Genomic DNA, 27,855 nt, shown 5'->3' with positions numbered 1-27,855 from the left:
AATGGGCTGATCGGTCTGGAAGTTCACAGTAACTATTATCACAGCAGAGAAATCAGAGAGATGGAATTTTTCCTTCTTTCCTTCTGTCTCCAAAGCAAAGAGACTCTTCTCCTTTCTGTCTCCAACGCCAAGAGACTCCAGAGTTCAGTTGGTCAGATCCTCCCTCCAACCATTTCTCCTGGTGTAACAGTTAAAATTTAGGGATATGGGAAGACTGAGGCAGGTAGAAATTTGTTTCTCTCTACAAGGAGTATTATATTTTTAGAGGTTTATTGAAGATTAAGGATTAAAGAAAAGACAGATAAGAAACACGTGCCTAGGCCAGAGTGGCCTAAACAAGGTAATCTCACATCATGAAAGAGCTCCTTCTGCTCCAAAACGAAACTCCAAAAAGAGACCCTCAAAAGCCTTTGAATCAGCTTAAATACCTTCTCGATCATGCCCACCTCAGAATTCCGTGAGATTACAAAGCATTTTGGGGAAGTGGAGCAAAGGCTTGTGGAGATTGTAGTCCTGTATTCGGGTCTATTTTTTACATTCCTCCATTTGATCGTTTGAAAAAAATTAATTTTTTACCAAAGGATCACGAAAACATAATCAATTTAAAGATTACAATAATTTGAGGATAAGAGAGAAAATAAAAGAATAAAACCAATGATTGCTGAAGGCATTGACAAAAAGCCAGTTAGGGGGCAGTCCCCTTTGGCATGAAAGTATACATACAAATAAATGTTCAATCAACCACACCCAAAGTTCATTTTTGTGCAGCTTGTGGTCTGGAGGCTTCTTCATGATGGCTTCTCCAACAGTTCAGTTTCTGGATTCAGGGAAGTAGCATCTTCTTTACCTAAAATTCTTCTCAAAAAGGAATTTAAATTTTGCAATTTAAATAATGATATTTTTTACATCCCCCCGTTAAGAGGGTGATTAAAAAAAAAAAAGGATCACTTAGGGATGCATGGCTGAGTTAAATGAATCAATTGGCAAGAGATAGTAAAAAGACATAAGAAAAATCAAAAAGAAAAGAAATTTCTGGATGAAAATATAGACTATCAGTCTTATGTGTAAAAATTCCAAGTAAAAGAAAAATAAATCTATAACAGGTCCTTGAATCAGGGCCCAATCAAAATGATCTCAGCAATGATGCATTTACCCAGTCAGTAGCCAGGACTACAGAAAGTTACCACACTATGAAAGGCAGAAAAGACAGGGACCAGATTAAAGAAGCCAAGTAGGAGCCAAGGTTGGGGATACTCGTCTTTGAGTATCTTCAGAGTGAGTGTGGACACAAGGAAAGCCTATGTCATAACAACATGTTAAACACAGTAACCTTGAGTCTTCACACTAGGTTCAAGACCTTTGTATTGGCCTGGAAGTGCATCAATCCATCCGGGATTGGCTTTTCTTTGGCTCTGTGCAATGGCTCTTGTGTGTATATCTTGTCCTGGATAATCAGACAGAATCATTAATCAAAGTCCCATAATTTTTTAAATAATTAGTGGCATCATTTTTATAGTAACAAGCTTTTTAGGGTTATGCATTAGCAAATGTATCTTAAACTTATACTACTGAAAAGTCAAAAAGTCAAAGAAAATCTTAATACTGGTGACATGTGCTTCAAATAGAAAAAAGAGAAAAAATTAAAAAAAAAACTGAAAAAGTATATTGCACATGCAAGAAAAATATAATCAAAGAGCTTTAAAATTCAAAAATATAGCTTATAATCATTGACACTGTGTCAGCTAAGAAAATATAAAATGCAAGGCTTTCTCACCAAAAATGAGATCCATTTCCTCTTAATATCTGGCCATGATCACTGTGAGTAGAAGGCAAATGAATTGAGAGAGGTAACATTTTTCCATTTTTAAAAATACAGTAGTGCAAATAGGTAGATATCAAAATCCCCAAAATTCTCAATAGCCCAATTAATTACAATAGCAAACAAACACACTTTCATATTTCACATAAGTTATATGACATTTAAAAGCCTATGAATTGATGGACATTTGTCACAATTTTTACAAACATAGCAATCTTTCAACCTTGGTATTCAAACATATTTTTAAACAAAGTAAAACTCATCTTGGGTTAAGAAAATAATCAAGAAATCTATATATCATTCTGGTGCAAGTAAAATAGTGAGCTGAAGAGTACATATAAAGGGGTGCTCTTTTTTGGGAGACTTATAGGGATACCAATGCCCTGAGATTAACTGCCCAACTTCCATTCACATGTGGGAAGGTTGGGTTTTTTAAATTTATTTCACTTCAGCTACTAGAATGGGCCTTACCTCGTGGTAGGGGCAGGCAAAAATAACCAGAGATAGTTTAAAAAAAAATTACAAAAATCATATTTAAAAAACCCTTAAAATCATTTGAGATATTTAGCATATTAAATTTTCCTAAGGTTGTTAATACAATTATAACCAGTTCTGAAGACCATCCATTCTATATGTCAATTTACAAAGGCAAAAATAGAAAGGCTGTTTTTTCATATATGGGATTATTCAATAATACTTTTTCAGCACAGTTATAGGGGAAAAACAACAGAATTTAACAGTAGTTAAAACTCAGTACATTCAAAATAAATTCAATCAACCTTCAGTGTAAAACAATAATGTTCAGTCCAGTAATATATGAATTTAACACCACAAAGTTAAATCTAAAACAAAACAATCAGGAAAAATGCAATAGAATACAGAAATTTGTATGAACCATTGGAGTCTGAAATGCCTTAAAATATAGTCTCTAGTCTTTAAAGTTCCTTGAGTTCTTATCCATTTAAATGTCTATTGCTCAGTCCGTTGAGCCACCCAGCTGCCCCACTAAAGTTGAATCTTTGGACTGAGTCTGCTCCCTGACAGGCAAGTGAAGTCAATGAAATTACCAGAAGAGTCAAAAGATCTCCTTATAAACAGCCCATTGCTATTAAGGTTCCTGCTTGAAAAATCTGTTTCTTCTCTCTAGTGTCTTTTCTCAATCCCCTGATATGATCCCTCTTCCTGCCCCAGTCCACGTGGAGCCAATACCCCCTTTTGTTAGTTACCAGCTATCAGAAATGAGTAATCTGCTCCGAGGCTACAGTATGTTGGGCAGGCAGGTCATCAGGTGATTTCAATCCTGGCTGAATCAGGTGTGCCAGGTGAGCAAGACACTGGGGTGGGCAGGGCTGGGAGCCTGAGTGCAGACAAACATGGCCGGGAGCTCAGGCACCAGGTGAGAGGCCAGGAGCAGAAGCAGGAGCAGAGAAGGCCGCAGGCAGGAGCTGATCAAGATGGTTTTCTAAAGGGTATCTTGGAGAAATGTGGCTTTAAAAAAATCATTATCGGTGGCAGCTGGGTAGCTCAGTGGATTGAGAGCCAGGCCTAGAGATGGGAGGTCCTAGGTTCAAATCTGACCTGAGCCACTTCCTAGCTGTGTGACCCTGGGCAAGTCACTTGACCCCCATTGCCTAGCCCTTACCACTCTTCTGCCTTGGAGCCAATACATATTATTTACTCTAAGACAGAAGGTAAGGGTTTTTAAAAAAATCATTATCTGCGCTAAAAAACTTGAGAAGTTTTCATCCAATCTAGTGGTCGCCATTTGTAACAGTTAAAATTTAGGGATATGGGAAGACTGAGGCAAGTAGAAATCAGTTTCTCTCTACAAGTAGTATTATGTTTTTAGAGGTTTACTGAAGATTAAGGATTAAAGAAAAGACAGGATAAGAAACACGTGCCTAGGCCAGAGTGGCCTAAACAAGGTAATCTCACATCATGAAAGAGCTCTTTCTACTCCAAAACAGAAGTCCAAAAAGAGACCCTCAAAAGCCTTTGAATCAGCTTAAATACCTTCGCGATCTTGCCCACCTCAGAATTCCGTGAGATTACAAAGCATTTTGGGGAAGTGGAGCAAAGACTTGTGGGGATTGTAGTCCTGATTTTGAGTCTATTTTTTACATTGGTCACATTCCAAACAGAATGTTCTTGCTCAAATAGCAGGTCAGTAGTCCCAGCTATTCCATCTCTTCCACAAACTATTCTCAATTTTTCACTTCCACACTTCTCTGTGTGAAAGCCTTCCAAGTGTTTACATTCCTAAGGTTTTATTCCAGAATGGATTCTATGATGTACTACGAGAGAGCCCTTTTCTTTAAAAGACTTTCCACAGTGTCTACATTCATGAGGTTTCTCTCCAGTGTGGATTAGCTGATGTCTAGCAAGATGACTTCTCTGGGTGAAAGCTTTTCCACAGCGTTTACATTCATAAGGTTTCTCTCCAGAGTGGATTCTATGATGTACTACAAGAGAGTCCCTTCTTGCAAAAGTCTTTCCACATTGTTTACATTCATAAGTTTTCGTTCCAATGTGCATTAGTTGATGTGTAGCAAGAGATCTGCTATGTGGGAATGTCATTCCACACTGTTTAAATTCATGAGGATTCTCTCCAGTGTGGATTCTCCGATGTTTAGCGAGAGATCCTATAAATGTGAATGCCTTTCCACACTGTTTACATACAAAAGGTTTCTCTCCAGTGTGGATTCTCTGATGTTTAGTGAGATATCCTCTCTCTGGGAAAGCCTTTCCACACTGTTTACATTCATAAGGTTTCTCTCCAGTATGGATTTTCTGATGTCTAGTGAGAGATCCTCTATATGTGAATGCCTTTCCACACTGTTTACATACAAAAGGTTTCTCTCCAGTGTGGATTAGCTGATGCTTAATGAGAATTCCTTTCTCTAGGAAAGCCTTTCCACACTGTTTACATACAAAAGGTTTCTCTCCAGTGTGGATTCTCTGATGTTTAGCAAGATATCTTCTATATGGGAATGCCTTTCCACACTGTTTACATACAAAAGGTTTCTCTCCAGTATGGACTAGCTGATGTTTAATAAGAATTCCTTTCTCTAGGAAAGCCTTTCCACACTGCTTACATACAAAAGGTTTCACTCCAGTGTGGATTCGCTGATGTCTAGTGAGAAATCCCCTCACTGTGAAAGCCTTTCCACAGTGTTTACATTCATAGGGTCTCTCTCCACTGTGAATTAGTTGATGTGTAGCAAGAGAACTACTACGTGTAAAAGCCTTTCCACACTGTTTACATTCATAAGGTTTTTCTCCAGTGTGGGTTCTCTGATGTTGAGCCAGGGATCTTCTCGCTATGAAAGCCTTTCCGCACAGTTTACATTCATAAGGTTTCTCTCCAGTGTGGATTCTCTGATGTGCAGCAAGATTGGAACTCTGCATGAAAGCCTTTCCGCACAGTTTACATTCATAAGGTTTCTCTCCAATGTGGACTCTCTGATGTCTAATGAGAGATCCCATCTCTGTGAAAGCCTTTCCACAGTGTTTACATTCATAATGTTTCTCTCCAGTGTGGGCTCTTTGATGTGCAAGAAGATGACTCCTCTTTGGGAAAGCCTTTCCACAGTGTTTACATTCATAAGGATTCTCTCCAGTGTGGATTAGCTGATGTTTAATGAGAATTCCTTTCTCTAGGAAAGCCTTTCCACACTGTTTACATAAAAAAGGTTTCTCTCCAGTGTGGATTCTCTGATGTCTATTGAAAGATCCCCTCCCTCTGAAAGCCTTCCCACAGTGTTTACATTCATAAGGTCTCTCTCCACTGTGAATTAGCTGATGTGTAGCAAGAGAGCTGCTACGTCTAAAAGCCTTTCCACACTGTTTACATTCATAAGGTTTCTCTCCAGTGTGGATTCTCTGATGTGTAGCAAGATTGTAACTCTGCATAAAAGTCTTTCCACACTGTTTACATTCATAAGGTTTCTCTCCAGTGTGGATTTTCTGATGTGTAGCAAGATTGGAACTCTGCATGAAAGCCTTTCCGCACAGTTTACATTCATAAGGTTTCTCTCCAGTGTGGATTCTCTGATGTATAGCAAGATAGGAACTCTGCATGAAAGCCTTTCCGCAGAGTTTACATTCATAAGGTTTCTCTCCAGTGTGGATTCTCTGATGTCTAGTGAGAGATCCCCTCTCTGTGAAAGCCTTTCCACACTGTTTACATTCATAAGGTTTCTCTCCAGAGTGGATTCTATGATGTACTACAAGAGAGACCCTTTGTTTGAAAGCCTTTCCGCATTGTTTACATTCATAAGGTTTCTCTCCTGAATCGATTATTTGATGTGCAGCAAGATTAGAGTTTGGATTGAAAGGTTTCTCAACTTCTTCCTTCACAGAAACCATCTCTATCCATTTACTTTTTTGAAGTCTAATGAAGTCTAAACTGTAGCTAAAGGCCATTCCTCCTAGGTTAGCTTGATAAATGGGCTTTTCAGAACTTTTCTCATTCCACTGAAAAGTTCCTACTTCTTCAGGAAAGCATTTGCTGTATTGACTCTCCCGACAAGAGTCATTTCCTGAGGCTACTTTCATATACTGATTGAGGACTGAACAGTGACTGAATTTCTCTGAACGGTCATCAAATTCACATTCACTCTTTAGATTTTTGTTTATCTTCATATCAGAGTCACAGATTTCTCTTAAAACGAAGTCATGGGAACTCTCATTCATCCATCTTTCGGGGTCAAATCCTTCCACAAAAATCATCAGTTTTGTAGAAATCTTCTTCACTTCAGAATTAGTCTCTGACTCTGAAGAAAACAAATTATGATATAAACACAGAAGGAAGAAGGACATACACACGCATAGAGCAATATAAGTTTCTTTCTCTGATGGCAGGAAGTAAACTGATTTTAATTCTATTTCCCCAGGCAAAAAGGAGTTTTTAAACTTAAACAAGTAGAAACAGTCTTTGGATAAACCATTTAGTCATATCTGTAAGATGGATGATTTTAAAAAAGACTATGACATATAATAACAATGAAATCTCACAATGGACCTATGACACATGTAAGACAAAGATTCTCCTCAAACTTCCCAACTCGTATAATGGGTAAAGAATGGAGGAATGACCTGAACAACTTCCTTGGAGCTAGACTACAACCCAAAACCCGTGCCCGAGTATGCATTTTCCTCCATATTGGATCGTCTTTCTCCACTGTCCTTTCTATCTTTCCCAAAAAGTTATTCATCCAGTATTGCTATAATTTTGTGAACCTCAGGTAACATTCCATATACTCTGTTCTTATCATTTTGGATACACTATCACATGGTCATTTTTGGTAAATTTTGTATGCTAAGTACAAAAATATTTTCACTCTTTAACTCTAATGAAGTACTTTTCAAAATGAAATACAAATGGAATATAGATTTCCTTCTCTCTACATACTCTGAAAGGAAAATGTCATTGTTCCAACATGCAAAGGCATCATGCCGTTCATTTAAGAATTATGTATAACTGGCTTTAAAAATTGTATGCCCTTTGATACAGCTATACAACTACTGGGTTTGTATCCCAAAGAGTAAATAAAATGGGTTGTAAAAAAATACTCATATCCCAACTCTTTTTGGTGGCAAGAAATTGGAAAATGGGGGGGTGTCTCTTCAATGAGTAATGACTGAACACATTGTGGTATATGACGGTGATGGAATACTATTGTGCTGGAAGGAATAACTTTTATGATTATAATAGAATCACTCTTTATGATTATTTTAATAACATTAGTCTTAAGTTAATAGTCAAATAATATAGTTTGCTTTATGACAATTACAAACATGAGATAAAAACGAAATAAAGTTTAGCGTGATGTCAAAACTTGATTACAGGCATTTTGACTTGAAGCCTATAACCCAACTTTCCATTTAGTCCACCACATGCCTGTTTTTGTAAAACAAGATAGTCAGACTCGAGTGGGGAATTACTCTTTTTTGTATAACAAGATTCTCAGAGGCACCCAACTGCTGACTCAGAGTATTTCATAGTAATTGTCAACAGAAAAACAATTAACCCTCAACCCCTTCTTGCAGAGGCCTTGGAAAGGTCAGGATAATAATAGACAAAAGTTACCATCCATAGTGATTTTTTTTTTACACTTTCCAGCTTCATCAGCACTTGCATCATTAATTAAGTAATGTCCATGTGAAAGATTCCATTCTAGTTTAATTTTGATTGTATTTTCATTCACTGTGTCATCAGATTTCTTGGCATGAAAAGGCTGTCTCCTATAGCTCGGGTCTCAGGTTCTGAACTTGACCAGAGTCTAGGTTTACTGTGAGACTGACCTCCTCTCAATAAAGCTATTATTTAGCAGAGAATTTTGTATTGTTACCACAGTTCATGATGGGGGGTAGGGGGGGTTGATTTTAAAAGATTGCTCTACTTCAAAAATGAAAAATATAAAAATAAGTATCAAGTGGTAACATTTATATATAATCCAGTGGAATTGCTTATTGAGTCCGAGAGAGGGGAGGGAAGAATGGTTGGAAAGAAAATGAATCATGTAAACATGAAAGAATGTTTTAAAAATTACAAAAAGGAAAAATGATCTTATGCTATTTAGTGCATAGATACAAATATATTCATCTTAGTTGATGATTACAATATATAATGTCTCATGACCTCCCTACCCTCATCCATCTCTCAGAAAAGGAACAGCATGATTCGCCATTCGTCTGCCAGTGACCAAGTCTAGCACTGTATTCACTACAACAGATAAAAGTCTTTTGACATAACAGCTCTTATACACCTGCTTTGACCTCACTCACCTGGAGAGGAGCTCCTGGGGCCTTTTTGCTCTAGCAGCCATGGTGCTTTCCTTTGCTGAAAATAGGAGGCACAATATTCTCTAGGAACTGGAAGGCCTGGGAATAAAAAAGTAGGGATCAGGAGAGAAAATTTTAAAAAAAGAAATAGTCCTTCTTAAAGGAAAGGGGAGGGAATAAAAGTAAGGTCTACAGAATGACTTCTGTTGTATTCACTCTTAGGATAGTTGCAGGAGGGTGAATATCATAGAAACCATTTGCAATAAGCAAATTCTATCTTTACCTTTGTAACAGAAGCATAGGCACATTCCACAACCTCCATTACACGGAAGAAATTAATGATAGCTGGTAGTGAAGGGATAAGAGAGCAGAACTTGGAGTCAGAAAAAAACAAATTTAATCCAGGCCCAGAGAGAGAGATGCTAAGGGAGTGCCTTCAGCATGTCTTTTAAACTCTGTCTCAGTTGCCTCAATTTTGAAGTAAGAGCAATAAGAGGAACAAACTCATTGGGGTTTTGAGAAATTAATCATAATTATGTACTCCAGTATGTACAGTAGACGACATAGAAGAGATAATTTGAAATACTGCTTCACTTTTTTTCCATTCCCATCATGTAGAATGGGATTTGAAGGAAGAATGAAGGTGGAACTAGGATAAACTTGCTAGTATAGGTAGAATTAACTGTGAACTAGTTTTATATTTTCATTTTTTATTTCCATGTTGTTATGGAAATAATAGTCCCCTTAACTTTACTCTCTAAATGTCTACTTGCATATGTCCAATGGGTTTCTTGTGCACAAAATATCATGGGATTCTGGTTTTTAGTACATTGTGTTATCTGCTTCCATTTTTCATGTGAGTTCATCTCATTTATAATCCAAGTTATGATTGCCATCTCAGTATTCCTCTTGTTTCCTTCTTTTAATCCTACACTTTCTCCCTTCACTTTCTATTCATACATTTCCCTTTTAATCACCCTCTATTCCACGTCCCTTATATTACTGTCCTTTTTCTACCACCTTCCTTATTCTACTCGTGTTCCTCTATAGAATATGGCAACATTCTATACCCCACTTAGTCTGGGTGTTATTCCCAATGAGAATAAGTAATACGGATTGCCTGTCACTACCCTCATCATCCCCTCAATTGTAATGGTTTTTCTTCCCATGCTTCTTTATTTGATATAATTTATCCCATGTTACTTCTCTCTTCTATTTTCTTTAAGTGCTATCCTCTTTTCCAACCCATATTTTTTTTTTCACTTATCTTCCTAAACACTTGAATACCACACGTGCTGTCCAAGGATACTTCTTCTAATTAATATGATAATGATTTTTAAATGACAAATATCTCATCTTTCCACTCAGCACATGAAAAACTTAACCTTCTTGAATCTTTAAAAATTTTTTCTTTCTTATTTTCCTTTTATTGCTTCTTTTGAATTTTGGGTTGGGACATTAACTTTTCTGCTTTGGTCTGTTCTTTTTACCAGTAATGCTTGGATCTCCCCTTTATTTATTAAATACTGATTTTTCTCCCAGAAAGAATATAGTCCATCTTGATGGGTGAATGATTCACAGTTATAAACTCAGTCTCCATGCCTTTTAGAATATCATATTCTAAGCATTTTAATCCTATTATATAAAACTCCCCAGAAACTGTATGATTAACATCGGGGCTCCATGATGTAAGAATTATTTCTTACTAGCTGACTACTGTACTATCTCCTTAGCATGAATGTTTTTAAATTAGGCTATAATATTCTTGGGAGTTGTGATTTGGGGAATTACTGCAGAAGGCGATCTATGGATTCTTTCCATTTCACTTTTAAACCATGATTGGAGAATATCAAGGGCAGTTTTCTTGGATAATTTCATAGAATAGGACCTCAAGGGGGAGTGGGGTAGCCTAAATGAATCTCAGATTGTCTTCCAAGGATCTATTTTCCAGGTCACGTGTTGTGTTTTCAGTCAGATATTCCATATTTTCTTCTTTTTTTAAATTCTTTTGATTTTGTTTCATTATTTCTAGTTGTCTCAAGGAGTCATTGTTTCTGTATGCACAATTCTAATTTTAAAAGAAGGATTTTCTACCATGACCTTTTGATCCTCTTTTTGATTTGGTCCATTTTACTTTTCCAGGAACTCTTTTCTACATTGGATTTTTTTTTATCCCCCCTTTCCAGGTAGTCAGCAGTATTTAAAATCAACAACTCTTTCCTTTATTAGATTTTTTTTTCTTCTTTGGAACTTAATCAATTTTTCTTTTTCAGCTCTTATTTACTTTTTGCAATACTTTAATTTATTTTCCCAAGTTTTCTTCCAACTCACTCATTTCGTTTTTTAATTCCTTTTTGAACTCTTCCAGCACCTGAGACCAATTATAATTATTAATTGATCTTAATTGATTAATTAATTGATATAAAATTGACTTTTATATGCCATTCCCCAGCTTAGCATATGCTTTGCTCTTCTATGCCTCTCAGATATTTTCTAGGTTTAGATTTTTCTTGTGCTATTAAATCCTGTACATCTGGCTTGGAATACACATTCCCTTAATGGCAGTGAAAATGACCCTTACCCACAGAGAGTAGATTCTGCACATTCTCCAGCATGACCTCCACGTACAGTTCCTTCTGAGAATGGTCTAATAGGCACCACTCTTCCTGGGTGAAGTCCACAGTCACATCCCTGAATGTTAATGAGCCCTAAGATGACAATGTTTGAAAATTTAGGGCTTAACTTTCAGAATTCATCAACTAAAACCCTCATCCACTGCCTGGAGGAAACTAAAGTATATAAAGCTTTTATCCAAAATCCTAAAGAAGCACTGGAGACCAGTCATTTAAAACCCAAAAGAATAATAACAAAATCTTTTTATGTCTAAAGTAAGAATCATGTTGTGAAGAGAAAAACCTGGAGAAGTGTCTCAATTTGAATGATTTTCCCTATGGAATCAGGGAGATGGGAAGTTCCCTCTGAGTGATATAGGAGATTATTTGGAGGAGAAAGAGAGGGTGATCAAAATTCCTCCTCATCACAAAAGGTAGAATTGATCTGGTAAGAACATTTATTTCAAGAGTTCCTAAGAAGGCAATATATACTGTGTATACTAGGTGGAAAATATTACCAATGATCAATGAGAAAAAAAAAGGAAAAGGAACTCTCTAACAATGTTTCTAAAAGTCTGCAATACTCTTATCTAGATGAAAGCATAAAGAGGTGTCCATAGCGTTATATGGGATCAGACTGATTCCAGCTCAGTCTTATGCTAAATTGAGAATTTGGGGAACCACTGGGTATGATGTACCATAGCCAAAATATTCTGTCTCTACTTTATGATGATTTTGTTGCTGCAATATTGTCAGTTGTTTTCTATTTAGTTACACAGGAAGAAGAGTAAGTATGATGAGACAACGAAGGGTGTTCATCATTTTTAAATATTTTGGTGATTAAATTATTCAAAAGAATGATACTAATAGTGTAATGACTGGAATTCCTAAAAGAGAGAATTTTTCATTTGAAATAATTAATTGACAAGTTGTTTAATGTGGTCATTTGACACTCACCAAAATCTAAAAGAAAGAAAATGGGTGGAATGAGCTAACAATAAAAATTACTATTCAACCTGTGTCATATATAAACTAACAAAAAAACTTTTTTATAAAATTAGAAAAAATTAAACTAAATTTTATCTGGAAGAAAGTAAAGATTAAGAATATCAAGAGAAATAATAAAAAAAAAAGTGAAGGATGGTGATCTAGAAGTACCAGACCTTTAAACTGTACCAAAAATGCAGTAATCATTAAAACAATGTTACCTATCATTTCTGTCATAAGAAGGCCCACATAATGATGAAGTGTAGGAAAATTTCCTGGGTAATGATGAACTTTGTCAACTGAAGAAATTCTTATAGGAACAATTACAGGAATGATAATTATAACAGTGATTTTAGGAATCGTAATTTTATGACTGATATTAATAATACTAGGCACATAAAACAGGCACCTGACAACTCATACCAAATGACCCCATAGCAGTATATTTTGAGTGGAGCTCGCTCCCAAACCACCCAGGGAGCTACTGCCCATCAAGGGGAGCACAAGGTACTATCCAAAGATTATGAAGGTGTACAGGGTGGGTGGTAGAGCTTGGGGGAGGGAGGGGTTGGGACCCAGCAATCAGAGGATGGATACAACTTTTGATTTTCCAGACCCTGATGTCTTACTTCCCATCTCCCCTATCCACTGCCCTCCCCCCTACTAATGAGCCTCATGTAACATTAAAGGTTGGTAACACCTATTATGATTGTCTTTTGGACACTGGTGCTTTCTGATCTGTATTGAAGAATAAACCTGATTCACATTGCAGTTCCATCGGCTCAGTTAATGTCAGAGACTATCAGGGATACCCCTAAAGGTTCCCAAGCTTTTTCTTAGAATAGTGACTGTAGGACCCCATAGTGTGGAACACTCTTTCCTCTTAATGCCTGGTTCCTCTTTAAATTTGCAGGGGAGAGAACTTTTGTATAAGTTTAGGGACACAATAACTTGCTCTCCAGACGGGTCTATTGACACTGGAACTGCCAGAGGAATCCTTAACTTTACTTCCTGTACTTCTTTCAGATGATCATGAAATGAAGGAGCCTCCTATTTTTGAGATCCCAACTAATATACCTAAGTCTCTCTGGGCCACATCATCTTCTGATGTTGGCCTACTTAAATCCTTAAGTCCTTGTCGAAATTCAAAGAAAATGTAGCTCACCGCCTTCCATTCCTCAGTACTGTAAAAATGGATATTTGATCCCTAGACTTCAATCCCCAGAAGTCCTTGGCACTTCCCATAATGCCCGATGATCTCACCTGAGATCCCCACCTCGGCCGAGAACACAATTTGTATTTAAACTGACTGTATCGCCTACTTGGTCTCTCTGCTTCAGCTTCTAAGCATACGCATTTCTCTACCTGGTAGGCAAGATGTAGTGAGTAGGTTGCACATGCTTTTCTCATTTTGTATTTCTTTATCCTTGATTTCTAATAATCTTTAATGAACTTCTAAAATTATAATACTTTTAGTAGAGATTCTAATTTAATTTTTACCGTTTGGTTGACCATTTCGGTTGTGACAAAATACCCTCAATCTTAACTTTCCTAAATCTTTTCAATACTGTCACTAAGTTCAGCTTTTAATAGCTACTGCCTAGATTTTTTTTTTTTAAGCCAAGTTTCTCGAAGGCTTTTTTAGCAAGCCTCTTGACTCATCTCACTCCAGCCTGCCTGTTTCTGCTCTCCTGCAATCCAGACACAGATTGTGCTCACCTGGTCCTGGCCCTGGCCCATCCTGGATCCCAGCTCCTGCTCCTGGCTTCTCTCTTGCTCAGCTGGTCCCGACCCACCCAGGCCCAGCAACTCTGGCCTCTGAGCAGATCGCTCATCACACCAGGTCCATGACTAACTTTCACCAGCTTCCAAAGGAGGTAATTGATAGCATTACACTAGGAATAAATTCTCTAATTGATCAAGGCATCATAATTCCCTGTAAATCTGAATACAACATGCTCATCCTGCCTGTTAAAAAGCCAAATCTGGGCTTGGACTATTGAATATTAACTTTAATCTTTATAGATAGAAGGGCTGATGAATGGAATTGACCAGGGGTAAAGGACTTAAAAGATAGTTCACATTTGGAGGCCCGGTCTTTTGTCTCCCATTCTCCTTCCTCTCCCCCACCCCCCCACATCTCTCTCTCTCTTCTCCAACACCCTCTGGTTAGCTCACCACTCGGTCCCTCCCCTGGAATCACTGATTCATTAATAACCACTGAGGAGGGGAAATGAGGAGACCTCAACTCCTTCTTCATTACCATTCTGATCATTGTAAAAGATATTGCTCTAATAATTCTGGAAATTTTCAGAAGAAATTCTTGCTCTCCACACATGCCCTCTCAGACAGATGTGAATCACTCCATCTAAGGATGTTAGCAGGATGGAGCTGAGCTGCAGCCTATTCCGGGCCACCAACAGCAACAGCATCCCTGCTCAACTGAGCCAAAGTGGCTCCTGATGTCCCACAGCATCTGCTGTCCTTTTACAAGGGGAACCTAACATTATCCACACTGTCTGTGCCCTGGAAGAGAGCTTGCCAAGGTTCAATTCATTTACATGAAGCTAATAATCAGGTGTGCTTATATGATATTTGAGATCCTACACTTTAAACTGATACCTTCAAATTGTGAGCCATGGAAGGTTCCTCATTCTAGGGCAACCTCGTGTTCTGAATGTTATTACTGTCCTGCAGGTTTCTGTCCCCTGTAAGCAGCTCCTGTAATGGCTGCATTAAGTAAAAGCACTGAAAAGCTCCTATTAGAGGGATTTCTATCACTTGAGATGTGACACCTGTGAATCTTAAAAAACTGCTCAGACTGTACCTTCAGAAGATTTGATTAAGCTATTCCCCATTTTTAACAATGGAGGTACTTGATCAGGAATATATTGGGAACTTTAAAATTACTCCACCCTGCTCAGACAGTGCCTTAGGGGAAGATAAAGTTGCAAATTCCTGATTGAAGAATGAAAAGTCCCCAACTCATACTTATACTGAAGCAAAAACCCTAAGCTAGGTGGTCTATTTTTAGATCTAATACAAAAGGGTGCTAAGTACTTATGAAGGCTAAATTAATCACTAAAAGGTCAAGCAACATACAAAAGGCAAGCTTAGCAAAAGAGATGTGAAATATTCAGAAGACATAATATACCCAGAGAAGGTAAGAACAAAAGAAGATGTGAACTAAGAATGGGCAGTCCTGAGAAAAACGTCTACTGTGATTGGTAGATGTGAAAATTTAGGGGAGGTGACATAAGAGAAAATTTCTTTAAAAGGAGAATTCAGTTCACTTTATTTTCAGTTCAGTTTGGAAGCTGAATTGGAGGAGTTCAGGAGTTCAGAGGAGGGTCTCTGAACTTAGTTCAGGAGTTCAGGATTTCTGTGAAGGACTAGAGATTGCTTAGGATGATCTTGTGAGTGATAAAGACCAACTTTCTACTATTTTCTCTTTCTCTCTCCCCTTAATTCCTTCATTTGTATTAATTAAAATCTCCATTAAAAACCCAGCAGCTGACTTAGGTATTTTCATATGTGGGAATTTCCCCATGGTGACCACTTATTTTTGATTTAGGCAATTCATAGTCTTGTAAACCCACATGTTCGCGGTTACACACCCCAGGGTGGAAGAATGAATGACAGGGCTTGGGTCTGTCTGGAACCTGGGCCAGCTCATTGAGACAGGGCTAACAAGGCAGAGAAAACCCTGAAGAACACAGTAGATGTGGGCACAGCCAAGGAGGACTCTGGAGCTCATCTTTTTTTTTTTTAACCCCAAGAGGCAGGACTGGGAAAGTTGTTTAGCTAGGAATCCCCTTTCCCTCAGGAACAACTGCCTAGATTACTCTTAATTAGGAGTGAAAGTGACCAAAAGAGAGTTTTGGCCTTGCCCTGCTCCCCACGTGTTTTGTGAAGCCTGCTAGGAAAATAATTAGAAAACACACATATAAAAATAAATATTTCGATATTTATATGGCAGTTGAAGAATTAGGGACATTAAGGAATTCAGTATACCTCCAGTTTTTTAATATTAGGTAATGTCATTTTTGTACTCCTCAGTACTGCATTTAGAGATGCTAACATAAAAAAATGATTTGAAGCTGAAATTCAGAAAATCATGCAAAATTCTGAAGGTAAACTACAAGAAATTATGCAAGAATCTGAAGCTAAAATACAGAAAATTATAAAAAACATGCAAGATAAAACACAGGAAAATATAAAAAAAATTTGAGGCTAAAATGCAAGAGAACATACAAGTCCAATTGGATAATTTAAAATGTTTCTTACAGGATCATTTGTCAAACATGCACCCCACCAGAAACAGGTCTGGATATGACAGACCTGTTTCTGAACCTCTAAATGAAGAAATTTTCTTCCCCGAAATAGATATGGGAAAAAACCTTCCCTATAGCTCAGTTAACAGACTTGTTGTCTGACGGCCTGCAAATCTTGGCTGAACTTAATCCCCAAGACCTTTCCCCTGCAATCCCATTTTCTCATGTTCCTTCTCCTACACAAAATCAAATTCCAGCCCAAAGGAAATCTCGTCCTTCTAAAGAAACTCATCTTAGTCAGAAGGACCCACAGGTAGCAAATGCAATTAGAAACCTGTTTCCTCTAAGAGTAGTACCTGAAATAGGACGCAATGAGGATGTGGTGACTTTAAGGCACAATATACTGTTTACTCCCCAAGAAATAAATGAATTTACACAAAATATCCCCACATATGAACAAGATCCCTTTCTAGTAACAAAAAAGATGACAGACCTATTTTTTCAGTATAATCTGTTTCCGGAAGCCCTAGCTTGTAGTTCATTGCTCGGCCCATACAGGTGGCACTGATCTTGTCTCTAGGGGAAATGATCAAGCAAGTGCCGCTGCAAAGCTAGCATCCATAGAAGGGCCTGAATTAATTTTAACATTTACAACCAATGATGTGTTGATGGTGACTTAAATTAACCACTTTCCTATAATGAAGAGGAAGTGGAAAAATGGAAGCAAAAATTCAAAGCAAAACAAATTAATGGACAATGGGTGTCATTTGAAGGAAAACACTTGCTCTCTAGAAGTTTTTATCACCAAATTTGCCAATCTATTCATAAAAATGGTCAGTTTGGCACCCAGGGCAACTTGGACTCTGTGAAGAGGGTATGGATAGCCCCTGGTACAACTACTATAGCCTCTAAAGTGTGTACAGCCTGCTCTACCTGCCAAGCATGTAAACAACATGCATTTCGTGGCAAAGCCTTTGGTGGCATCCTCTGGCTTACACACCTTTTTGAGTACCTACAGATAGATTTCATAACAATGCGAAAGGCTGGACATTATAAATTTTGTCAAGTCATAGTAGATCAACTGACCAGATGGCCAGAAGCATTTCCTGCGACCTGAGCCACAGCAGCTTTTGTTGCTAAGGTTCTTTTCAAAGAAATTATTCCTTGCTTTGGCCTACCAGTACATATTGATTCAGATAGAGGAAGTCATTTTACTGATTCTGCCCTAAAACAGATATATTCTTGTTGGGAATACCTCCAAAACTCCATGTGGAAATTGAAAGGATGAACAGAGAATTTAAAACTATGATTGGCAAATTATGCACTGAGACACATTTAAAATGGCCTGAAATTCTTCCTCTGGCCCTATTTTATCTTAAAACCAGGCCTGGAGGAGACCTACACATCTCACCATTTGAGATGCTTTTTGTACATCCACCTATACAGGCTAAACCTTTCTCCCCTGCATATACATCACTATTAGGCGGAGATACTACTATTGCTTCCCACATACAGGAATTACAGCACAAACTGCATGAACTTCATGAATCCGGAGCTGCAGTACAAGCCGAACCACTAGATTTTTCTATTCATGACCTGAACCCAGGAGAAAAGGTGTATATTAAGAATTTCCAGCATACTAGCGCTGCTCAGCCTTCCTGGGAAGGGCCATTAGAAATACTGTTAACTACTCCAACAAATATAAAGATTGAAGAGAAGGATTCTTGGATTTATTGCTCACATGTAAAGAGAACATCTCTTATTGAAATTGATTGACTGTATCCAATACATGAATTGGAGAAAATCATCCATTGATGAGTGGATGCGTTTTTTAACACGTTGAATTCCTGATTTTTTTTCTTTTCTGTTTTTTCTCATTTTATTATTGCTTTTCTTTTATATTGATTACAATATTTGATTCTTCCCTCTTCTTATTTCTTGTACTTAAGGTACATAAAATCAATATTAATTTTTATTCTACAATAAGTTTAAATGTATATATACTTTGTAATGGTAGAAATTTAGGGCTTTTGGGAGAGGTTATAATATTGTAATGGTTAAAGTATGGCTACAGGATTTATGTAATATTAAACAATGGCCGCCAAGGAATTTACTTATGAAATTCCTAAAAATGAAACACTCAAGTCAGAATGGAGTTTATGGAGGTTTAATCACACTGGGAGTAGGGAAAAGGATAGGGAGAGAAGGAGAGAAGAGAAAAGGGAAAGGGGCTACTCAACTTCTGACCAAGGCAGAGGGAGTTTTAGGCCCAAAGGCCCAGGTGGAAAGAATCAGTCCTTAACTCACGTGACCAATCTGAAGGAAAGCTGTCTGCGGGCGTCCTCCCTCTCCAAGCTCCTAACACCCACTCCTCTCTAGCTCTCTACACAGGAAGTGAGCGAATTCCAGAGGCTGTTCCCTACCTCACTTCCTGTGTCTCACAAATGCCAATGGTTGGCTCTAGCTTGGCTTAGGACAGCCCAGGTGGGCAGTTAGTTATTTCTGATTTGTCATTGACTAGCACATGCCCGTTTAGTGTGGGTGTGCACGATTTTTTTGGGTGCTAGACCAAGATGGAGACTTTTAAAATCCACAACTTGCTATAATAATAATGCATACCGAAACAGCTTTAGACTATGGGAATCTGCCATTTATTGATAATTGTTATGGGACGGTGATTAATGTTTGTGTCAGATTCTAGGAAACGGGATCAAAAAAGGAGCACAAAATTCACCTGAATAGTGTCAAAAAAGCACACAGGCTGAGAAGGAAGGAGAAATAAGGGGGAGGGGGGAGGAGGAGGAGGAACAACAACAACCAATCCAGGTAGGATTGATGTACTTGTAAGCCAATACAAAGGATTTGAACCTAGTGTGAGACTCAAGGTTGCGACAGTTGACATACGTTAAGACGTAGTCCTTTCTTGAATCCACAGTCTTTGTGAAAACACTTACAGATAAGTGCCTGGCTTTTGACTATCATCCTAGCTCCCTCTATCCCTGAGAATGAAGGCAAAATCAGACCACGGAATGACACTTTCCTATCAAAATAAATATCTGGTCCTTTTTTCTCTCCTATAATATGGCAACTTCCTGAAGCCCTGGCTGCAAAGGTAAGTGAAATATTACTGCATTCTGTCCCACAGACTTGTGGGATTAGAAATTACGTTAACTGGACCCTAATACAAGAACTCTAATACAATTTAGTCTTGCTTTCTCAAAATTTTGTATACATGTTTTCGATATTTAGATGCTGATTTTGAATTTTTTTAAATATATATATATATATGTATATATATATGTATATATATATATATATATATATATATATATACACACATATATAAAATTAAATTATTTCATTTTCTTCCATTGCTTTTTTCTTTTGGTCTTTTCTTTTTCTTTTGTGGTTTGTTTATTTTTTAATTGACACACATAACTAAACCTTGCATCCTGAGCTGAACTGGGTGTTTTTGAACACCTTCTTCAGGGGGAATTATATTTTCATAAAATCCAAGATTTGAAATTTTTGTTTGAGAAAGATCTTCAAGGAAGAAGCTTGCTAACTCCTAAATCCAAAGAACGACCTGTTGCAGAAAGATGCCAGAATACCTACACTGCATCAAGAAGATCAAGAATGAACTTTGGGTGTGGTTGATTGCACATTTATTTCAATGTATACTATTATGCCAAAAGGGGACTGCCCCCTAATTGGTTTTGTTAATGAGGTCTGCAAACATTGGTTTGCTGTCTGTCTTTCTTCTATTTCCCTACTAGCCTTTGATAGAGAAATTGAGAAATCAGCAACAGCTGACATACCCCTGGGCTGTCCTAAACCAAACTTAGGCTATCATTGGGCAGAAGAGACCCAGGAAAGGGAGGTAGGGGGCTTGGAAAGAGGGAGTCAGCGTCCCTGGCATATAATCTGTCCTACAAGGTCCATCACACACAGCTGTCAAGCTGAATCTGAATTTCTCTTTCCTAAATCCAGCTAATTCCCTCACTCATAATTTTAATACTCTTGGGCTAAGGAATACTGAGAACAGGTGCAAAAGGCAAAGGGAGAGAGCCAGGCTCCTGAGCAAGCGTCCATGACCCTCTCGGGTCAGTAGAGTCTTTTAACTCTACTGAGATGTTTCATTGAAGGAACAACTTACTAGCAGTGTTCTCAGGACAAGACTCTATTTGGCTTTTGGCAAGATTCCCAGCAAGGAAATGCTTCCTAATACTTTGGGATCTCTATTCAAAAGTCCAGAATTCATGGAGAATTCTTCTCATCTCTCCCAGCATCCTCTGCTCTTAAAGATCTTTGCTGTTAGTAAGGTCAGGCCCGCCTTTATATAAGTCAACTTAACACCAACCTCCAAGGACAAACTCATACCCAGAAGCCAACTTTCCCTGAACTGCCAGCCTTAACTTCCCAACCCACTGTCAGCTATTAACTCTCCAGTTATCATCTAACAGCCTGCAACTCACGCCCACTCAGAAGAACTCTGACTGAGTTATCTTTCTGCTTCCTTGCCTCTTCAAGACAGAAGGAGAGATTAAGAAAACTCATTTAACACTATCCTGACAACAGTCATTTCCTGAAGTCAATTTCATATACTGATTTAGGACTGAATATTGGCTAAATTTCTCGGCAGTTTCATCAAATTCACAGCCACTCTTTACTTTTATATTTACCTGGATGTCAGAGTCACGGATTTCTCTCAAAATGAAGTCATGGGGAACCTCATTCATGCATCTTTGGGGTCCAGATCCTTCCACAAAATGTCTCAGCTTTGTAGACATCTCCTTCATTTCAAAATTAGTCTCTGCCTTTCAAGAAAACAAATTATAATATATAAACACAGAAGGAAGGAGGACACACACACACACATTGGAAATTGAGGGGATATCCCTTGATTGAGAAATGACTCAACAAACTGTGATGTGGTGATAGAATACTACTGTACTGTAAGGAATGATGAATTGGAGGATTTCTATATGAACTAGAAGAACCTCCATGAACTGATGCAGAGTGAAATGAGCAGAACCCAGAAAACATTGAACACAGAGAGTGAAATCTTGTGGAATGATCCAATTTAGTGAACTTTGCTACTAGTAGTAATATAGTGACACAGGATAATCCTGAGAAACTGTAAGGATAATTTCAGTTTTGTGACTTGAAATCTAAATAATTGGTCGCCAGGGATGATACCCAAATAATAAAATACCCAAGCCAGCAGGGAATTATCGAGATTTTAATTGAGAGAGAGAGAGAGAGAGAGAGAGAGAGAGAGAGAGAATGAGAATTAATTTAAACTGCTCTGGCTCAGGCTGAGCCAGGCAGTGGTTAAAGGCCTTGGCCAAAGTGGCCTTCCTGAGCCTAAGGGAAAGGGAGTCAGTCTTATCACTCACCATGAGACCAGCTCCAAGACAGGTTCAAGTTCTCCACTGAAATCAATCTCCTGAACTGAGTTCAGACCTGAATTCCACTCTGAACTGAATTGCCTGAACTGAATTTTTTAGCCTCCTTTGAAGGAAATTTTCTCTTATGTCACCTCCCCTAAATTTTCACACCTACCAATCACAGTAGATGCTTTTTCCAGGAGAGCCCTTTTTTTTAGTTCTCACCTTCTCCATTTAGATTAAATCTTTTGAGTACTTCACACTTCTTGGCTAAACTTGCCTTTTGTGAGTTAATTGACCTTTTTTGATTAATTTAACGTTTATAAGTATTTAACACTTTTATGCATTAGATCTAAAAATACTTAGCTTAAAGTTCTAGCTTCACTATAAGGTATGAGTTAAGTACCTTCATTGTTTAATCAGGAGTTTACAACTTTATCTTCCCCCTAAAGTATGTCTAAGTATGGGTGGAGTAATGTAAAGTTCCCAAGACATTTCCGATTGTGTTAGACCAAGTATTTCCATTGTTACAATAAGGAAATAGCTAAATCAAATCTTCTAAAGTGCAGTCTGAGTATTTTTTAAGATTCACAGGACTCATGAGAAAAAACGCTATCCATATTGAGGGAAAGAAATGTGAGAGTAGAAAAGCAGAAGAGCATATGACTTATCACCTGTATATATGGGTATTTCAAGATTAATGCTATTAAAATTCAAAAATATAGTTTGCGTTATAAGAATTATAAATATTAGCTAAAAAAATAAAGTTTAAGTTGGTGCAAAATCTTCTTTATAGAAATTTTGACTTTCAGTCTACCACCCAAGTTTACCCAAGGAATTTCACAGACTATATTAAGTGTACACATTACATTTTTCATTTAAGGAATAATGAGGAAACCATGAGGAGTTTTCAGACCAATTATATCAAATAATTAATCCGTATGGCAGGATGAATTCTAACTAAAAGGAAATCAAATAAAATTTGTGGGATGAAATATATTCTCTGCATGTGATTCCTGGAAAAATTTCTGCTCTGAACAACTGATTGGTAAGAGAGAGATTAGTCAGTCTTTAATCCACTCACCACAAGATTTGTCCCAAGCAAGATTTTAGTGTTCAGAGACCCACCAGTTCAGCTCCCGAGATCCACTTCAGCTTCCAAGGCTTCCAAAAATTCCAAAGAATTTTTTCTCAGAGGGCTTCTGAATTTTCTCCTATGTCACCTCCCCTAAGTTCTCACATCTACCAATCACAGTAGATGTTTTCACAGGACTGAACATTCTTAATTCACACCTTCTTTAGTTCTCAAATTCTCTGGGTAGACTAAAACATCTGAGTAAGTTCACACCTCTTTGCCCCTTGCAAGTTGGCAAGTTGCCTAACCTTTATAGGTACTTAGCACCTTTTTGTATTAGATGTAAAAATAGACTTAGCTTAAGGGTTCTGCCTCACTATGAGTTAAGTACTTTTCATTGTTCAGTAAAGAGTTTACACTTTTTATCTTCCCCTAAAGTATGCTTAAGTATGGGTGGAGTAGTGTTAGAATTCTCACATTCCTGATCAAAGTCCCTTCATTGTTTAAAATGGGGAATGGTCTTAACCAAATGTTCTAAGGTAGGGTCTGAGAATTTTTAATATTCACAAGTCTGAGAAATTTTAAGATTCACAGAGTTCAGTTATAGTCATCTGATGGGTCCTTGATTATGAAGCTGGCAATCCACCATTCCAGAGAAAAGCCACAAGTTACATAAGAATGTGATCTGGAACAGTTACAGGTGAAGACTTTGTCTGGCAGAATTCAAAGGGGCAATTCTAAGCGTATCTGTGTGAATCCCTCTTTGACTCATTTGAAAAGATGTACTAATCTGTCCTGAGATCTGCTTTATAAAAAGATTTTAGCAGCAACATCTAAAGTATCTCTACAAGAAACAGGGAAGCAAAGAAGCAAATATACTAAAAAGGATAACTATTCATAACTGTCTGGAAATAGATGGTGTTTGAATCTTAAACCTGTGACATCTGAAATCTGAGATGGAGTTGTTCAACACCGAGGATGGATGACAATATTACAAAGAAGTCTGATAGTTAATGTTGTCAACTGCTACTGGATGTCCTTTGCTTTCTGGATTACTCTCTGTACACATATTTCTTCTGTTTACAAGCTGTGTGAATTTTAAAACTATTCTACCTTAATCAGACCATTCTTTAGAAGATTTGATTTAGCTATTTCCTGATCAATAATAATGGAGATTCTTGGAATAACAGAATTAGGTCTTGGAAAACCCACCTATTCTCCACCCTACTCAGTTTAACAAGATTTTGAAAGGTCTGCATCAAACTCAAGATTTAATTATCTGAGGAGATGGCCTTCAACAGACATGTACAAAAAAAGGACAGACCCCTGGGCTGTCCTAAGTCAAGTCCTCATTGGTACAGATGAGATGCAGAAAAGTGATGTAAAAACATCCATATAAGGCATGTCAGTTTCTGCCTCTTTCTCTTTCCCTGATGAGACGACTCTCGCTGGCAGCATGCTAAGGGTTCTGACATCTTGGAGTGTTGGGTGGTGAGTTTGCCCTGGAGCTAATTTCAGGTTCAGGCATCTTAGCTAAGCCCCTTTGGAGGTCAAGCTGATTCTTTCCTCCTTCACACTCAAACCTTTACTTTCTAGATCTCCTTTCTTCCTGCTTGGTAGTAGGGCCTTCCTTCCTCCTCCTCCTTAAAATTTTCTCTACTATATCAATTAAATCACCATAAAATTTGGCAGCTGACTTGCGTATTTTATTATTTGGGATTTCCCTTGATGACCACTTCAATTTAGATTTTTTTCAGTCTCAACCATAATCTCACCCTTTAGTGCCGAGAGGATAAAGAGAATATTGAAGACCATCATAGTAATACCTTAGGCCAAACCCACAACAAATGTTCTGCTAGTTTATCTACATTTCTCTAAGAAAAAGAAATTTCTGCGATGAAAGTTTCTGGTTTTCCTTGGTCTGATGATTTTTTGAATAACACTTGTGCTCTTTAATTTGAATTCTTTGGGAATTTTCTCCTGCTTTCATCTTGCTGACAACTAACTCTGCCTTGAGTGACCTGAACAATCACAATCTTCTGAAACTACCTCATTAAGAAATGAGATTTTTACACTGGTTGCAATGTGATATTCTTCATTCTGCTTTGGTGGCATAAAGACACAGTTAAAGAAACCCCAAAGGGCAAACAAGTGGCTCAGTGGATGGAAAGTCAGTTCTAGGGAAGGGAGTTCCTTGGTTAAAACCTGGTCTCAAACATTTCTAAGCTGTGGGACCCTGGGCAAGTCATTTAACCCTCACTGTCTGACCCTTACCGATCCTCTAACTTGGAACTGATACACAGTATGTGTACTCCAATTAGGTTCTGTCCTAGAAAAACGCTTTAACTCATGTTTTCTCTTTAACTGTCCTGCTCATGGTAAAGGATGCTGCTCTAATACTTCTTGACATTTTCAGAAGAAATCTTTGCTCTCCACACATACTTCCTAAGACAGATGGAAATCACACCATCTCAGGATGTAAGCAGGAGGGTGCTGAGCCCTGAACCTCTGAAGCCTATTCTGGGCCACCAACAACAGCAGCATCCTGCTCAACTCAACCTGCTGGCTGCTGGTGTCTCCCAGCAGCTTCTGCCCATTGAAGGGAGCCCAACATCCTCCACACTGCCTATGCCCTGGAGGAGAGCTGGCCAGGGTTCAATTTATTTAGGTAAAGCTGAACATCAGGTGTATTTCTCTGACATTTGTGATCCTACACTGTAAACTGATTCCTCCAAACTGAGCCATGGCACCTTCCTCATTCTCCCAGAACCTCATGCACTGAAATGGGGTCACAGTCCTTGCAGGTTTCTGTCTACCCTAATCAGCTGCTGTAATGGCTTCCTGAAGTCAGTGAAATCCCTAAAAAGCTCCAGTTCTAGGGATTCTGATAACTAGAGATGTCACACTCCAGAGTAGATGACTCAACGGCAGCTCCTGGGCCTGTCTGGCTGGAACCGGGGTCTGCTCATTCAGGCAGGGGTTACCCAGGCTGGAAAACCCCGAGAACACAGTTGATGTGGAGGCAGCCAGGGTGAACCCTAGATCTCAAGCAGTGATGGTGCCCCTGGAGGCCTGGTAAAGACACAGTTCTTAGTTCTACTGTATTCCAGTGTGGGGGAGCTTGGACAGGGCTGGGGATGGGCTGCAGTCGCCTGGGATTGGGGACTACGGGTCCTGGGAGGTATTCCCTCTGGCCCTGGGGTCTCTGCTTGGGGTAGACTCTAGGCCTTCTGGGAGTGGGAGCCCCAAGGTGGGGAGACTTCCTCTTTGGACACCTGTGGGGAATGGAGGGGGGGGGGCTCAGAGGAGGTCCCAGGCCCTTCTGATGGCCTCAGGGAGACTCTCCCCAACAGAGGAGAACAGGGAGCCTCAGGCTTGGGAAGGGCCTTGGACAGGTCAGGAAAGTTCTGCTGCCATCTTTGGCTTCATTCCATTCAGAAACTGCACTGCTGGTTTGTGGGAGATAGCTGGGGGGCCAGGCAGAGGGGAAGATGGGCATCAGGTTGGGGTGGGGGGGCTTGTTGGCATTTTTTTCTGTGCCCAAGATCGGGCTCCTTCCATGGCATGTGGGCACAGGAACCTCCCACCTTCGCTGCCCCCTGACCAGGCTCACGTTGCCTGCTTCTCCCATCCTGGCTGCGGACTCATTCGCTCCTCTGGGGGAGGGCAAAGCCCCGCCGTGGCTCCTGGTATAGACAGAGCCACCCCGGCCTGAGCCAGGCACTTCCGTGTTTGTCCCTTTTCTGTGGTCTGAACAAGTGAGGGTCAGACAAGGACAAACACACAGAGATCGCCCCTCCCCCCACCACAAGCATTTACACTGGGAAGCCTACTCAGGCTCCTCCTCCGGCCCCTCCTCGCTGCTTGCACAGGTGCCTTCCCCGCCCCCACCTAAGCAATCTGAAGCTGCTCCACCCGGGTCTACCTGAGGCCCAGGAGTTGGGAGCAGGAAGTCTCCGTAGCCAAGGCAGGGAGCCAGAGCCGCCTCCGCGAACTGACCTCCTCTCAGCCTCACCAAAAAACCGCAATGGTGAGCCTTCAAAGAGCTGAGACTACCTACAGGAAATTCCCAGAAAGACAAAGGGGGAGCTGCCAAGACTTCTGGGACATCAGAAACTAGTCATACTGGGAAATGTTTTAAACCGGGGTAAGGGCATGGTTTACGTGAAACATAAGGAATTCTGGGAAATGGAGTCCCGCTTTGGTCCCTGGGTTTAGAGCCATGGTGGGGGAGGAGTTATACAGGAATTCCGGGAGTCGTGCTAGAGTGAAGAGCGGGAGCTGCAGCCTCCTCCTTCCCATCCCGATTTCCCCTCCAGCCCAGTCCAGATTCTTCTTTAGCCTACAAAATACCTCAGGCGAAAGCCTGCCACAGGGAAAGCTCCTAATAGGTTTCTATTGATTGAAAGACTGACGGATCGATGGATCTATGCTCTCCGCGGCCGGGGAGGTGGCGCTCGGATCTCCCATTGGGACACACATGGACACACACACACTCAGATTCTCCCCAACCCCCAGCACACACTTTTACAGCCCCGCACACCACCTCAGCCAGTCCCCACTTGTTGCACATGCGCACATGCTTTCGGCCACACTCCCAGGCTCACTCACCCGGGAAGGGTGCACCCGGGTCTTCCCCTTTCCCGGGAGTTACGGAGCAGAAAGAAAGTCTCAGTTGCCAGAGCAGGGAGCCCCGGCCCCCCCACCCCACCGCCAGCACCACTGACTCCTTCCCCTCCTCCTCTCACCTAGTACAGATCCTAGAAGCACAGCAGCAAGTCTTCCAGGAGCTGAGACCGGCCAGATGAGTTCCCAGCATGCCCGGATGCTCCCACCCGGGGGAGGAGCCGAGAATAGACGGAAGTCAGGGAACCTGCTCTCTGGGAAATGCAGTCGTCCATTCGCGAGGGAA

At 39.5% G+C, this 27,855-nt stretch overlaps 1 protein-coding gene across 1 annotated transcript; it reads right to left on the bottom strand.

Moving 5' to 3' along the window:
* Window positions 1–256: 256 nt before the first annotated feature.
* LOC130457889 (zinc finger protein 420-like) lies at window positions 257–27,777 on the bottom strand. The gene is made up of 5 exons (XM_056820536.1): window positions 27,692–27,777; window positions 21,161–21,291; window positions 11,187–11,313; window positions 8,609–8,704; window positions 257–6,594 (listed from the first exon to the last, which is right to left on the bottom strand). Exons 2-5 carry the CDS (start codon window positions 21,275–21,277, stop codon window positions 4,079–4,081), a joined length of 2,856 nt encoding a protein of 951 aa, XP_056676514.1. The 5' UTR covers window positions 21,278–21,291; window positions 27,692–27,777; the 3' UTR covers window positions 257–4,078.
* Window positions 27,778–27,855: the final 78 nt, after the last annotated feature.

Source organism: Monodelphis domestica, chromosome 3, assembly GCF_027887165.1.
Source record: "Monodelphis domestica isolate mMonDom1 chromosome 3, mMonDom1.pri, whole genome shotgun sequence".
Classification (NCBI taxonomy): domain Eukaryota; kingdom Metazoa; phylum Chordata; class Mammalia; order Didelphimorphia; family Didelphidae; genus Monodelphis; species Monodelphis domestica.
The sequence above is the reverse complement of the archived record's forward strand: the minus strand, read 5'-3'. Positions and strand labels throughout refer to the sequence as shown.

Bases quoted from the DNA above. Each gene is read 5' to 3' on its own strand.
- LOC130457889 (XM_056820536.1), bottom strand. From the start codon at position 21,277: ATGAAGGAGATGTCTACAAAGCTGAGACATTTTGTGGAAGGATCTGGA. The intron at 8,705-11,186 runs GTAAGGGTCATT...TTTTATTCCCAG, and splicing joins GCAGAATCTACTCTCTGTGG to GCCTTCCAGTTCCTAGAGAA. The intron at 6,595-8,608 runs GTGAGTGAGGTC...TGTTTTCTTCAG, and splicing joins CCCCAGGAGCTCCTCTCCAG to AGTCAGAGACTAATTCTGAA.